This window comes from Passer montanus, unplaced genomic scaffold, assembly GCF_014805655.1.
Source record: "Passer montanus isolate IOZ18808 unplaced genomic scaffold, ASM1480565v1 scaffold72, whole genome shotgun sequence".
NCBI lineage: Eukaryota > Metazoa > Chordata > Aves > Passeriformes > Passeridae > Passer > Passer montanus.
Window position 1 is genome coordinate 3,905,369 of NW_024372370.1, and position 15,449 is coordinate 3,920,817.

Genomic DNA, 15,449 nt, shown 5'->3' on the forward strand with positions numbered 1-15,449 from the left:
ACTATATATTTGTTTGATCTGAAATTTTGTAGAATAAATTTTTGTGACACTGAAATTAACTGATATGAAAGATGTAGTTAGGTGTGAAACACACTATTGATCCAGTTGCTGTTAGTCTGTTAGTGAATTGCTGTCTTGGTAGGGTAATGGACATAGTAGCAAAAAGTTCTAATCGATGTCAGAACAGCAACAAAAGGAAAAAGATTACATCACAAGAGATTATTTTCTGTCTGAACCCGTGAGGGGTCAAGAGAGTTGTTTAACATTACCATCATGGCTGGTGAGCTCACAGGGGTGAGCTAAGTGGAAAACTGACTATTCTATAACATGGATAAATCCTAAAAGAAACTAGGTGAAATCGTGCTACTACTCATATTTTTACTGGGCATTAAGATTCAAATCCTAAGCAACTGTAACATGACATTCTGAAGCTAGTGGAGCTACTACCATACTAAAAGATAAACTTATTTTTCAGCTTCTCTACCTTCATACCAATCTGATGTGGTTGGCAGATGGAGTGCAAGACATTCACTGCTGAGACATACTTTTTTAGTGTTGGGGAAAAAAAATTCAGCCTTCCTCCCTATAACAGTGATCATTCTGATGACCTGAATCATCCTACAGAAGTTCCTAAAGGAAACCTGGCTGTCAGTGAAGAACAGTTGCATTTTTTTTGTTCCTTTCTTGTCTTTTTTTTGTTTTGTTTTGTTGATATTCTGTTGAAATGCAGCAGCCTTGAGTCAGGCTTGATTCAGAAAGAAAACTTTCTTGGTTTCTTCCCCCGTCTTTTTTCTCACTGGGGAAAAACACACTGTAAGATCTTTTTTCCCTTTTGCAGCATAAAAGGAAATGAAGCTCACAAAGTCTCCTGTAATAAAGGATTGAGAAAGAATTCTCTCAAGAGTGGATATTGTCTTCAGAGATATCTGAAAAAAACAGGAAGCAGTTCAGTCTGGCACCTGGTACTCTTTGGGAAAACTAAAATGGGAAGCAGGTTGCAATAACTGCCATCTTGTAGAAAACTGCAAGTGTTTGTGGCATGGTCCATTGTCCAAGAGTATAAGAAAAGAAGAAAGTAGGCTGTTTCTGTAGCTAAAACACAGTTTCTCTGACTAGATCCAGGATTATCTCCACTGTCTCTGCAGTACAAGGCTGAGGAAGATGACGAGCAATGTCTGCAGTGACCAGCCAGGCTGTGTGGCTGAAGCCTCCACCTCTCTCCTGTCCGAGTCGACAGGCGGTGCTTCAGTGGTGACAAAGTCAAACTCGGTGGGACAGATGTCGTCTGTGCAGCCGCTCCCGCTGCCTGAGCCGCTGGTTTCGTCACCTGGCACAAAGGAGTGAGGGAGACAGCGTGAGTGATACAGCTTGCAGCTTTCATCCCTTTTCTCCCTTCCACTTGGCACCCCAGCGGGAATGAACACATTGGGAATGAGGAAGTGTTGGTGGTGCTAAATTTCAATCAGTAAAGCTTCCAAATGAAACCCACTGTGACTTAATTAGGTGATTAAATGCTCTTCTGAAAAAGGATCAGACTGCTGGCATTATGGAAAGCCTTCAGTGTCTGGATGTATTAAACATGAAGATAAGCAAGAGAAGCAAAAGAAACAATTATATAACTGGAATTTTGGAACAGAAGAAAGACTTTTTATGTTGTCAGCAGCGCAGAGCACAAAGACCGCAGAAAGTCATTGCAACAGAGCCAATTTATAAATGGGTTCCAAAGTTACAGTTATGTAATGACATTAATGGTTTCTTACTCGTATCCTGGAAGTTGACATCATTCCCATTGTACGCGTTCTTCAGTTTGTTAGTCATGACACGTAAGGCCATGATTTGCTGTCGAATAAAGGTGTCTGGCCTTGTGATGTCCACATCTACTTCTGGATTGTTGATCTGGTTGGTCAAGCCATCATTCATAATCTCAGGCAAATATCTATGCAGCAGAATGAAAGATTAGTTTGAGACACAGTAATTCCAGAAATAAAACACTGTACAGTAAATGATGTGCTAAGAAATTCAATGTGCAGTTCTTAAACAGATCCATTAAAACTGTTTTAAAAATATAGTTTTTAATTTTACTGACTCCAAAGGATCTGTTTAGTAGCACAGCTGCATAGGGAGCAGAAAGAATTTAGGTTTTTCAACCTCCTAACTCTCCATATACTTCCCAGCAAGAGCAATGACTGTGTGAACTATGGAAAAGGTTTGCAAGCCAGCAGTAAGTCAGCACATATTCATATCCTCTGCTGACATGAATGGCTGTACACTAAATTAAGCATCTAACAGTGCATTGTGCTGTTTTTATTTCTTTCTGCTTAAAAATATGAAGTCCTTTGTTGTATATAGCATATTTGTTGTTCTGAGACAGTTTAGAAGCCTATCTTGAGGGGTTATGGCTTTCTTAGTTTAAAAGAGCACTTAATTTTCTTCTCCAATTTTTCCTTGCATCTCTTTTTTAGACCACCATGAAAAACGTCTCCAGCCTACATGGCATCCAGTCCCATAAAAAGCATTATAATTTTACCAAACTCCAGTATTCTCTTTGATTTGGTTATTATTTCTTTAAATCAGGCTTTAATGTCTCATGTACTTTGTGCATAACATTTAGGGTATGGCATTTCCTATCCATCCACAAATCTGAATCTTTTATTCAGGCTCTTACCTTATAATTTCTTGATTACTGCAGCATTCCTTTCTCTGACCTTGAATAATGCAGTCTTAGGCTGCTTGCAGGCAGCAAGTGTGCTTTTGCACATCTTTCCCCTACAAAAAGCAGCCCATGCCTCCAATCATCCTACAGTAAAAATCTCCATTACCCTTTGTTAAAGATGCACTTTGTCCCCTGCTGTTTTTTGTTCTCAGGAAGCTTTCTTGTAGGCTTTTGCAAAGCTACATTTTTTCCTGCTTCAAATTTCAGTCAAAAATTATCAGTGCATTTTACAGCTGCCAGACTGAAAAAAGGTTGACATTATTTCTCTATGCTGGCATACCCTAAGAAGATAGTGCATCACAGCTTCCCTCTTCTCTCTTGTCTACCTTTCCTACTATCTTTGTCTCATATTTAGGCTGCAAGGGATTTGGGGCAGATCTATCCTTTGTTTACATTCTTTATAAGGATATGATCTATTTTGTAATTAGTTTGCATACCAGGCTGCCCTACTGATGTTTGTGGGAGTCCTTGTGTGCTTGTGTGCTCAGACAATGATGGCACAGTCTAGCCTACTAAAGACAAACTTTCACGATGCCTGGTACCAAATATAGGTTGAGAATATTTCACATCACTCTCACTTGTGTGTGCCCAGTTCTCTACCAGCACTGAAGGTTGGCGTTGATGACAGCATTGTATTGGTCTGGAAAAAGAAATATCTCTGGAAAATAAATGTGAAAGTAAGGGAGATGAAAAGATTTTCTCTGTTGAATTCATGGTGAAGGGAAAATAAGCTCTGCATTGCTTCTGGAGGTTCACAAGACAACAGGTGCTTTGTTGCACCAAGGAAGGGCTTAGTCTCAGCATAATGGGCCCTCACTTTGCAAGATGAGACTCATTTGCCACCAGTGGCCTTTGAAGGTTTACATGACAATAATCCTGGGGGTGTGTGAACACCGAAGAACCAAACATGATTGCCAAAATACCCAGCTTCAAGCTGCATGTCCTGTTGTTTCACTAGTACCATGACAAGAAATAACATTGCTGTGGGGATCCCATCCAGGCTCCTGCAGTCAGATTTACTGTGGTGAGAACACAGAGCTACCTCCCCCAGTATGGAAGACTGCAGGCCATGGTGTTATGAATCACTAAAGACAGAATAGAAAATAATTCTGCAGAGCTGCCTGGAGGCAGTAGGATGGAGACCTTGGCAAGCAGGGATGCTCTGGACTGCAAAGGAACAGCATCTCCATCTGTCACACGTCTCTACAAATGAAAGGGCTGCTGTAGATAAATTACTCAGCCTAGTAGTAAATCAGCAATTTCAAGGTGCAGTTGATTAAAAAAGCAAGAATGTAAGAATCAAACTACTGCCTCAGACAGGATGATTGTCTTGCTCCGTATCCTGTCCATGATGATGGCCATAGCTGTTACCAGCTACAAGTGATCTGAAATTGCTAAATATTCATGTGGATTGCTTTCCTTGTTTATGATGGGTTAGCAGCTCTTTATTGCAAGCTGTCCATGACAAGCTAAGGACAGCTCTGAAGGGCAGCTCACAGGCTTTCTTTGACTGATTTCTGTCTGATTTCGTTTTGTTTTACCATCAATAATAAAGGAAGAATGTACTGACTTAAAGCAATTAGAAAGTGCTGTGGTGTGTGCATTTCACGGAGGTTTGTATTTTGCACTATGACTAGTGTGCATCTGATGTCCTTCTCAGATTGTCTAGCTTTACATGAGGCAGCCCATTCAGTGATTTTGTCAAACTGCCACACACCCTGCTTTATCTGCCCAGGATCTGGTGACCCCCAAAGCATTCCTGGCAAGTGTACTTCTCTTAGGTGTGTAAGGGACACATACTTGATGTAGGTCACAAGAAATCCATGGCCCTAACACTGCCTAGCAGTTAGTTGGATGCTTAAATTCCCTTGGCATTTAGGACATAATAGCAAAAGAATCAAAAAGGCTGAAAATTAATCTTTAGGTTTACACACATACCAAACCTCGTGTGTTCAAATGCAAGTGTCTGTGCATAAGCAGAATCCCACTCTCACCAGATCTAGCCACCACCAGATCCAGTCACAGCTAGTCAGGAGTTTATTCATCAGTGGAGCAGGGACAGCTGTTAGAGTCCCATGTGCCTTTGGCCAAATGACTAGTTCATTATGTTTCATCTGCTGGGATTTCCTTGCATAAACATAGACAGCTGGTGCCATTTGAATGCTCTTAGTTATTCCTCCTCTTCTTGTCACTAGCTCTGAAAGGTGAGCTCTGAAAGGTGAGGCTTTCTGGATCATATCTGCAGGCTTTAGGGGGAGGTCCTGGACATCTGGGGCATATAAAGTTATAGTGTGTGTATTAAGGCAGCTGAATTGGGTCTTGAATGCCACTTTAGCCACTAGGATGTGAGCTGCTTGGCATCATGCTGCCACTCCAGTAGGGTTTGAATATCCACTGGCTCCAGGGTCTAATTTCCCAGTTCCATGAAGGTGTCATGACTACTCAGATCATCTTACATAGCAGTAGGTAAGTGTATTCTGGCAGTGGCAAACTGCCTCTTTGAATACACTGACAGGATATTGGGGGTCCCTTCAGGCATCTTAACATTGGTGCATTCAAAAATGCTCAAGCAGTTTTAGCCCAGGCTCTGGTCCAGAGGGGAGGCAGTGTCCTGTGTCACACTCATCCCAGATGGCCAGAGAATCTCCAATGATACTATAACTGCTTGGGCAACACACTCCTTGCTGTCCTACTCCATATTTAAGTACCTGAATTTACACATTTGAATGTGTAGCTGGATTCTGCCCTCATTACTGAACTAGTTCACCTGCTTCTTTGCAGGGGGAGAGGAAAGACAGAAAAGTCTATCTGGAATGAAATATCTTTGAATAGTTTTCCTTTCTTGAAAGGACTGATGCAGATATGAGAACATGCAGCCCAAGGTGTTTTGTGAGTGGCAGCCTCGGAGAGGCAGCCCAGCACATGTTCTGACAAAAACATTTTGATGTGTGTGGGTTAGGGTTAAGTCACACCAAACAGGAAGCCATGTCTTGGGACCATGATTTGACAGAAGATTTGTTGCTGGCTGGGCAAAGTTGTTGAACACAGCTGCTTTTGCTGCAGTTCCGTAAGTTGAGACACCCTTGTGAATTTTAAGCTCTGCTGCTGCTTCTGCTCTCCTTAATGATTTCTTTGCAGGCCTGGCCATTACAAGAACTGTATGCCCATTATAAATGAAGAGAAGTGCCAACCTGAATCAGTGTCTGTTCTTTCCGTCCTCTCCTCCTAGCAAAGGAAAAAAAAAAATAAAAGGAAGCAAGCTTCCTTAGCCCTCTGATTATAGAGAAGCTGAACAATACTGTTTGTTTGTTTTCTGGTGTTTGCTCCTTGCTCAGCTATGTCAGGATTTTAGTGTAATTTACGTTGTTTTCTAAAATATTAATGCTTTCTGTTCCTCTTAGCCTTTCCACAGTTCTTGCTTGTCTCAGCAGACACAGCAAAGATGTCTTTTGGCACATCATAGCCAAGTACCACAAGGCCAATTTAAAACCACTTCTCTTTTCCCCCTCATATTTTTTTTAATAACCTGTTAATGTTCCATAGTGTCTGCTTCCTTTTCAAGTCTTAAAATGATTGATGAATCTTTCAGGTCACATATATAAAGCCTGTAGAGTTGACACCCCCCCACCCTGTCCAATAAAAAAAAAAAGAAAAAGAAAAAGAAAAAAAAAAAATGAGGCATCTAATTTTTAAAAAGGATCTGTCTTTAAGGGCAACATTCTCCATACTTTGCTGCCACAGCAGCTGCTTACAGTACAACTGGGGCATGCCACCTAGGCAGTACTGGAGTTATTCCAGGTGCACAGAATTGTAGGCAATAGAATACAAAATACAGCAGAGGCTTACTCAGGCTGGGCTGGGTTTAGCCAGTCACATCTGGTCCTGAAAGATAAGTGCAGTGGAAAACTGGCTTGTTTGGCTAACTAGTTCACCTCATCTGATTCTGTTTTCTCAGGAGGTAATCCCCATAGGATATTTTCAGTTTGGTTTTTCCCCTCTATCTTGGAGAAAACCTTGAGCAGACACAAGGAGAGGAAAAAAAAGCCTCACTGCGTGGTGGTTTTTTTTTTTTTAAGATATAAAAATAAACTAGAGCCATCAATTAAGATTAGGCAGTTTCCACACTTAGTGAGAAGTGGTTTATTCCCCCTTTCACTAGTGATGCTGAACAGTCACCTGTGCCTACATCCAGCTAAAGGACACTAAACTCATTGTCACTGCAAGCTTTGCTGGACAGCAGTGAGCAACTTTCTCAGGGCAAACACTGACCTGGTGAGTCTTTCTTCCCACTGAATTTCACCAGAAATTAAAAGCTCTCTGCCACAGAAGTAGACACTCCCACATATGTGGCAGGAGAAGAAGAGAATGTCAGGACAGCTGAGAATCTATCCTGTGTTTGCTTTGGTGACATACCTTGTAGTTTTGAGCTAGATATTGAAAATTATAAGGTTCATTTTTCCTTTTATTCGTTACCTTTCTTTATGTTTTTCTGTTTGTTTTATTTTTATGTCTCATATATCATTCTATTTCTTCTTCTGTTTGGAGGAGTGATAGGTTCCTTGTGGAAACAAATGCAGGTATCATCTATTCCATGGATTATAGCTTTTCAGAGCTAAGACATGTTAGAAAGTCTATAGCCCTGGTGAGCATGAGCACCAGGATGATAGTGCATGAGCACAATCTCCCCGATGCTTTGGTTGGAATGAGCTGCCTGAGTTGGTTGGAGCAATCCAAGGTTATTCTCCTGAACACCAGAGGGTTCCAGATTTGGTTGCTGTTCTTCAGTTAAAGTCACATATTCAAGGATTAATACCTTGGACTTGGTTTAAGTCCTAAAGTCTGATTTTCCATAATTCTTGGGAAAATTTCTTAATTCTGAAGAATACCTATTAGTGAAGATGCCATCAGCTGTTGTTAAGAATTTAATTGCATGTAGGGAGGGAGGTAAATTTTCAAAGTTTGATCTTAATGTTGTTTTTTAGATCCTAAATAGCTTTCAGAAATCTGTTTCTGCACATCTGGTAGAAGATGTTAATTCTTTAAACATAAAATTATGTTCACGTTCTTTTGTGAATACAAATTTGATGGAGAAATCCTGCTGGGCATCTCTCTAAAAGGCACTTTGTCTGAAGTAGCTATTATTATTATCCTTAATATGAATTTTTCAAAAAAAGAGATTAATCCATCTAATAAATATTTTCCCATTTCCACAGCACTTGGTTTCTACGTGATGTGACCCGATTAAAACCATTATTTGTACAGGATCAGCAATGAGCCAAGAGCACCCTTCCAGAACACCAAATGGATGACTCTGTTACGCCATGATTACTTGTGAATTGGCGACCTTCAGTTGGTGACCTGGTGTCACTGTAAATTAATCATGGCAGCAAAGTGATATTTAGGGAGTGTAATAACCACAAATGACCTTGGTGTAATGCCTCTCTCAGGAGAAAGCCAAGCTCTCATTCTCTGTGATCTCAGGTTTGTAACTCTTTTCCCCTGCAAAAGCAGCATCAAAAGGTGATGTGTAAAGTGAAACATAAGGCATAATATCTATCTGGCAATTCAAAGTTTCTAATTCTTTATTCCAGAACAGGATTTGATTAAAACCCTAGCAATAATTTCCTTTCCCAGTGGTAGCCAACACCATGCTCTCTTCTTACAGCATTAATGTCTAGGAAGACAGGAGGTGGCTAAGTTTCTTTTTTTTTCTATCACAGGTTTTGTCATATTCTCTGGAATTCAACATGCAGCTCCTCATATAGCACAGGGGTGCTTATGTTAGCTGACACAGTGAACACACACACACACACACACACACACACACACACATATATATATGAATATTGGCCAGATGCTTGTTCCTGTGAGCTATCATTTGATATCAGATACTAATCAGTCTGATCAAGGAAACCTTTATTTTTTTTCTGCTGCAGTGAAAGCAGTCCACTGGCAAGAGGTGATTTTGCATTTAGAGCTAGTTATTTTCAATATTGTTTTTGATACTATTTCATATACAGCCATGGCATTCTGGGGTGTTTCTCTGATTTATTACTATTGCCTCCACCTGAAGAATTTATTGAATTCTGTTACTAAGACTATGACTATACATTTCCTTTGTGAATGGATATTAAACAGAAACTGGGCAGAGAAGCAGTGGCTGGACTTGCTGAAATGGTATCTTCAGGTGATATTTTGAAGCTGTCACTCTACATCCAGTGAAACATCTGTGCTCAATTACTAAGGAGATTAACAGAGGACTGCTCTTCTCTCTCCAGAACATTAATCTCAGAAGTCATAATGAAGAAACCCAGGTTTCTCATAAGATAAATTCTGCAAAAGATGGGTGAAAAACTGTATGCATAAAATGTACCTCCTTAACTCCCAACAAATGTGGAAGCTGTGCCAAGCCCTTCAGTGCAGGAGAAGAGAGCTGCCAAGTATTTGCCAGATGTGGTACACACACTAGTGTTAAGCACGGATACCAGGAGGAATAGATAGATATTAAGGGATTTGCCTGCTCTTTTGCAGAAAGAGCAGCATATATCTCTTACTGATGCATGCACCCTGATGTGGCTCATGGCATTTAGCTGGCATGCCTTGAAACTCTGCTTAACTGCTGGCAGTGCACAGACCTGAGCTCATGTCTTTTAAAGCTCAATAACAAGAAAGGATAAAATAGAGAAAGAGAAACCGCACATTTTGTTTCTCTTTTCACACTGTTCCTTTATGATGAGTCCTGTAATAGCCGCTCCTGTAATAGACACTCCTCCTAATATTTCTCTGAATCCCCAGGGGCTTTCTCTGGATCTGGGGCTTAGCAGCTAAGCAGTGGCTCATGCTTTTGGACAGATTTGTTCACATGCATCCATAAGTGGATTCAAGGGACTAGCAGTATTCCAAAACGGCCCCCTCCTCCTGTCTGTAAAATGAATTCCTTTGAAGGCTATGTAGTAAGACTAGGAAAAAATTGTGTGTATTCAGTGTGAAACATCCTCCTGCAAATTGTGCTCCTCATCAAAATGATCAGATGATGACATGGTGAAGTGGGTGCAACCTAATTATGCATCTGTCCATCTATACACCCATTTAAAATGACACTGAGCACATTTCTTTTTCCCTATGTTGTCTTATTTTCACTGTTTTTATATTTTACATGCTTGTATCATGTTTTTCTATTGTTTGTTTAATTGGTTAGTTGTTATTTTTCTTTTTGGCTCATTTTTATATTCTGTCTTCATAGGTATCTTCAGGTAAAAGGAAAATAAAGATTCCAGTCCCTGAGTGCCAGAATGTGTCACTTCTCTGGAGATTCAGCTGTCACCAGATACTCAAACCTCCCCACTTCCCATGTCTACCCAAAAGCACAGGATACTGCTGCACACCTGAAACCATGCCCCTGGCATGGTCCTTGAGCCAATTCCTCCCCCTCTCAGCAGGGATAATCAGATCCTGTCCTCTGTCAGCTGATGAATCCACACTGGGACTTTTGGAGACACCTGCTCATCTGCTGGCTCCTGCTCTGCTGCAGCCAGGGCCAAGTAAGCTTCAAAATTAAAACTCACAGAATACTCATCACAAACACGGGCAGATGATCACAGTTATCTCTGAAGAAGTAACATAAGGTCAAATCTTTACACAAGCTAAGTAGGAGTGCTACATTTACTCTCTGGTGGTGATTTTTCATTTTTTGCTGCCCTCCCCCCCAACCCCTGTAAATAGCCCTAAGCTTTGCCAGCCAATAGCAAGTAGAGTTGAAATTCCAATTTCTGTTTCATCCCAGTATGGTATCCCGAGAGTGCAATTGCTCCACAAGCTGTCAGTCCCAACACAGGGATGCTAAATGGACCTAAAGAGCTTTTTGAAATCTCAGTATAAATTATCCTTCTGGAGCTGAACCAATGCACATTTTCTGCCTTCACATGCTGACCCTCTGTGCACATTTACCCTGGCTCACACTCTGGCTTTAATGGCATTTTGACAATAAGTAATCTTGGCTACAAGCGGTGTGCGGACAATGACTTGTTCTCCCCATTTCTGTTTCACCCTCACAAACAGTTTTGTGAAATACCCCCAGTTTCATGAATGCTTCAGGCCAGACGGGGATTTGGACCGGGTGGGGTGGAGAGGGGTCCACCTCACCTCGCCTTGGTGTGGCCATTCCAGCAGTCCTCCTCGACGGACGGACCCGCTGTCACTCGCTCGTCCTTGCAGATTGTGTAGGGCAATGTTGACCAGAACTTTTTAGAGAGCTTTAGCTTTTCTTTAATGTCTGTTACCTGATTAAGAGACAATGAGAGGGAAAACAGATTAAAAAACATCAGCCACACTAATTATAATGTTAAACAATACATTGTATAAATTTGTAATGGTGATGATGGTGAAGGTTAAAAAAGCTAAAGGTGCTACAACTCAATTTCCTTGTGTTTAAAAACAAGACACCCAGCATTTGAGTTCAGAACATACAAACAATCAAAGTCACCTTTTTCCACAGGCAAAACACTAATAAAAGCATGTTGCATCTTGCGCTTCCTGGTTTCTATTTATCTAAGATTTTCTAAATATACACCTTTTTAAGAATTAATATGCTTCACAGTGTGCTGAATGTGAATTCAGTTAAATAGTTTACATCAGATAAACCCACCAGCTTGGTCATGTCTTAGAAAAAAATTATATAGACAGCTACATGTGTAGGTTCTAAAAAAATTGTGCAGTGCTGAGCTGATGTTGAACTGATTTAAGATACACGGGCTGAATACATTGCAGTACATTTGGAACTCAGTTGCAGTGAGAAGTCATGCAGAGACTATATTCATCTTTGCTATTATGTGTAGCTAAATATCTGTAGCTGACTACAGAATCCGCATGCAAGAAATGTTGGGACAGTATCGAAACTGTTTCTTTACCTTATAAATTCCTTGAACAATAATTTAATTTGGCATGATTCAGGTGGCAAGCAGGAACAAACTGAATTTCCAGCATCAACTTAATAAATAAATGCTCTGACTAAAATTTTATCAGTTCTTGTTTTGTGTATGGTATACTAGAGTGGAGAAATCTACAAGAATAGATAGAAAAAACAACAAAGGACAGACTACAAAGGATGAATGATACCAGTGTGGGTCTTATGGAAACAGATGCATTTCACATTAAGTTGTAATAGGATTTAGGGGAGCTTGTTGAATAGCTTTTAAAGGAAATCGCTAAGCTTTGTTCTTTAAAAAACCAAGAAATAAAAGCTCTCCATTCCTCCATTCAGTTTTGAGGTTGTCTTTCAGCTTGTTGAGGTACAATATTCTACTTGGCTATTTATCTCTTTTATCTTTTTTCTCAGGACATGATAGCTCTCCTCACAAATGGCCTATGCTGCTTTGCCATGCTTAAACTCTGCAGAATGTCACTTTATAAGCCAGGAGATAGAAACAGCTGAGGATGTTATTTCAGAAGTGCTGTTTGAATTTTCATCCACAAGAAATAAGTAGGACAGTATTTTTCTGTCTGGGTTGTTGACAGTGTTTCTTGCCATGATAGACACCTTATAAATCTCTCCACACCCCTTGCCAAGCCCTAGTTGCTTTGTTTTCACATGAGATACTACTGGCATTTGCAAGCCTTTAAAGTCTCAATAGGGGAGCCCTGTCAAGCCAAAAAATAAATTCCAGTTTACAGGCTGTGAGCAAGGCTTTGGCAGAAGTGGAGATGGTCTCAGGGTGCCTGGCCTTTCTGATGTTTTTGGTCCATAGGACCAGGGTTTTTGGGGAGATAGCAATCCCTCTTCCTTTTCTGCCCATGCTGGGGGTAAAAACCCCAAGGTCTCTACTGGGACAGCAAACCAGTACAAGCAACTCAGTTAAACTGCCCATTGTTCATGGTGTGTAAATTCCTTCTAGGACACAGTGAGAATAGAGGAATTCTATAGAAAGTATAAGGAATAAAGATTAAAGGGTGGAGGATCCATTAATATAAGTTTGCTGAACATGTAAGTCAAAGGGATAGATTTTCTTATTATTGCTTTTGCCTGGATGACTATTTACACAAGTAATCTGATTGATATTGGTTGTGAGTAGTTAGCTTTCAGAGCAGTAACTTCATTGCTTGCTGGAAGTTATGTAAAGTTCTTCAAAACTCATATGTTTGGAGTTACATTCAGATTTTGCCCATATTCCAATTAGAGCTGGTGCTCTAGGACTTGCAGACTTCTGTTTTCAACAAATGATGCAATACCTATTGGAAAGTGATTTTCCCCCCAGCCCTTCTAAGGGCTGTAATTTGGAGTAGAAGCCTTTCCTTTTCATAGAAGCCAGTAAAAGGATGGAGAGAGATTCTTATAGCTCACATGCTGAACACGCTCTCCAGATACTCCCTGAAAATCAAAATAAGGACTCCCATTCCCCAGTCTCTTCTGAAGATATTAAATGGTGTCTGCATACTCTATATTAGATAACAAATCATTAAATGTCCTAATGGATTTTCTTTTTAATTTGTGTTAAGGAGATACACCTGATAAAGTAAGATGGTCTTTACTCAGGATCGTTGGTAAATGACAACTAATTAAATCTCAGAGGCATCCTTCTGAGGTGTAATTCCTGTTTTAGAGCCTGGGGGGAAGCAGACATTGTCATGACTCACAAAAGGCAGCAATAGTAAAAATTACTTCAGCTTAGGGAAATGTTACCATTTACAGCCTCTCAAGATGCCTTCGATTCAGATGCATTTTAAAATTTTTTTATGTCCTTCAGAAATTTCCCTTCACAGCTATCTCCCACCTCACACCTTCCTAATGCTTTATTTCACCATGGAGTTTTACACAACTTGTGTGGACTCAGTCGCTGGACTATTGCCATTTCCTGCTGTCTGACCAGACCTCTGTTAATCCTCAGTTTTTAGCACTGGAGTTTGCACATCTGTCTAACTGGTTCCTTGAACCTCATCCTGAAACTTTCTGGAAGTGCACTGTGGTGTCTGATGGCTTTGCTAAAGGAATTCTGAACACTGATTGATTCACCTCCTATTTTAGGGAGTAGCCTAATGGCCACTTCTGTGAGATGAATATTTGGGCAGGAAATGACTTTGGAGTACTTTTAATGTAAATTTAAATGCAGAACAGAATTAGGAGATGTAATGCCTGCCATGACATATTAAACTTTTGCCTGTGAATTTCAGAGGCTTCAGTTCTGGGATCTTGTCAAGCACGACCACAGAAATTCTCTTATTAGTCCCCATGGTTACACATGTTCCTGTGTACATTGTTTTGATCGCCACCAGCATTTAAAAAATATGTAACAGATGTATAGACCCTTGAAAATGAGATAGAACCCACTAAGGACTCAGTTAACGTTGCTTGCTTGTGATTTATGAAGTCAGACTACTGTATTCCCTAGTGACCTGTGGCCTTGTAAATGATTCCTCGGTATTTCCTATTCTTTGAATTAAAGATTAACTTTCAAGCTTGGTTAGACTTCTGTGGAAACATTTAAACATGAGACACATACAGTTTTGATATTTTACATATTTTCTTTCCACTTGCTCTAGCAGAGATTTATAGGGATTAAGACAGCTGGATATCTTTGGCTGTAGCTAGCCTGAATTTCCCTAGTTAACTTCCTGACATAGCCCTGATATATTGAAATACCCTTTTTTCCAGCTACTTTGGAGGTATGAAACTTGTTCTGAATCACAATACTTTCTCATATGAAAATAGATATTGCAAGAAACACACAAAAAGTAAACTTTTTAATTTATTGGAGACATAAAAGAATGGATATTAAAATAGACTTGTCTTGATCTATAATTGCTAACAGAAGAAAGGCATTAATGTGTAAGTGAGAAAAGTTAAGTATTTGCATAATTTGCAAAGAGAAACTCATATCCAGAGTTACAGTAATGGTTTAGCTCCACACCCTTCACTGAGAAACACAGTTTATTTTGTATTTCTGCCACTGACTTTTTACGCAACCAAGTTAGTCATGTATCTCACGCAATTCCTCGGGAGAATTTGGAAGGGCACCCATGAGCTCAGTTCCAGACCTTTCAGCATGGGCTCAGTTGTAAGGTAAATAAAGCTGACCCATGTTTCTGTTTTTACTCTCCTTGCATGTCAAAATTAGGAAGTGAGCTAAAAGCAAGCCCGTCACTTTAGTGGGAATCCTTGCTTTACTTCACGACATTTGGATAAAATGAGAATTCAAAGTAAGTTTTGAATATACCATGTAAAAAAAAAAGTGTGCTGAATATCAGTTTCATAAGGCATGAAAGATTGCAGAAAGACCCTTGCTTGTGAATGAGGCAGGCAATCGCCAATGGAATAACTTTGGTTTAATTTCTGGTGGAAGAATGCATGTTTGGCAGTGTGATCAAAAGCAATTGGGAAAAAAAAAGCAAATTTTAAATGTGGAGTCCCTAAAATAATTTTTTAAAAGTAAATTTCTTCTTTTTTTTTTTTTGTTTTTGTCCTACTCTGTCAAATCTTCCCCTGCCAAGACCATCTCATATTCCTTCCAGATTTATCATCCCCACCCATATAATTCTACTTTCAAAGATAAAGGACTATCACAAGATGCTAAAATTGTGTTCAAAGACGGTGAAATGCACACAAATCTGACATAGGTTCAATGCAATAAATGAAATAAAATAATATGGAGTCTTTATGTTAAGAAGAAATGTTTCCCGTTAATCTCTCTTTCTTCTTCAAGATGTTTTTGAATTGCATTTTTTCTTGTTTATTCTGCAATTTGGA

General features: G+C 39.9%; 1 protein-coding gene across 1 annotated transcript; it reads right to left on the reverse strand.

Annotated features, from left to right (window-relative positions):
- Window positions 1-238: 238 nt before the first annotated feature.
- GPC6 (glypican 6) lies at window positions 239-11,369 on the reverse strand. The gene is made up of 4 exons (XM_039730440.1): window positions 11,358-11,369; window positions 10,856-10,992; window positions 1,761-1,936; window positions 239-1,327 (listed from the first exon to the last, which is right to left on the reverse strand). Exons 1-4 carry the CDS (start codon window positions 11,367-11,369, stop codon window positions 1,125-1,127), a joined length of 528 nt encoding a protein of 175 aa, XP_039586374.1. The 3' UTR covers window positions 239-1,124.
- Window positions 11,370-15,449: the final 4,080 nt, after the last annotated feature.

Coding starts and splice junctions, on each gene's coding strand:
- GPC6 (XM_039730440.1), bottom strand. Junction 1,937..10,855: donor AATGGCCACACCAAGGCGAG/GTGAGGTGGACC, acceptor TCTGCTGCATAG/ATATTTGCCTGAGATTATGA. Junction 1,328..1,760: donor TGTCAACTTCCAGGATACGA/GTAAGAAACCAT, acceptor CCTTTGTGCCAG/GTGACGAAACCAGCGGCTCA.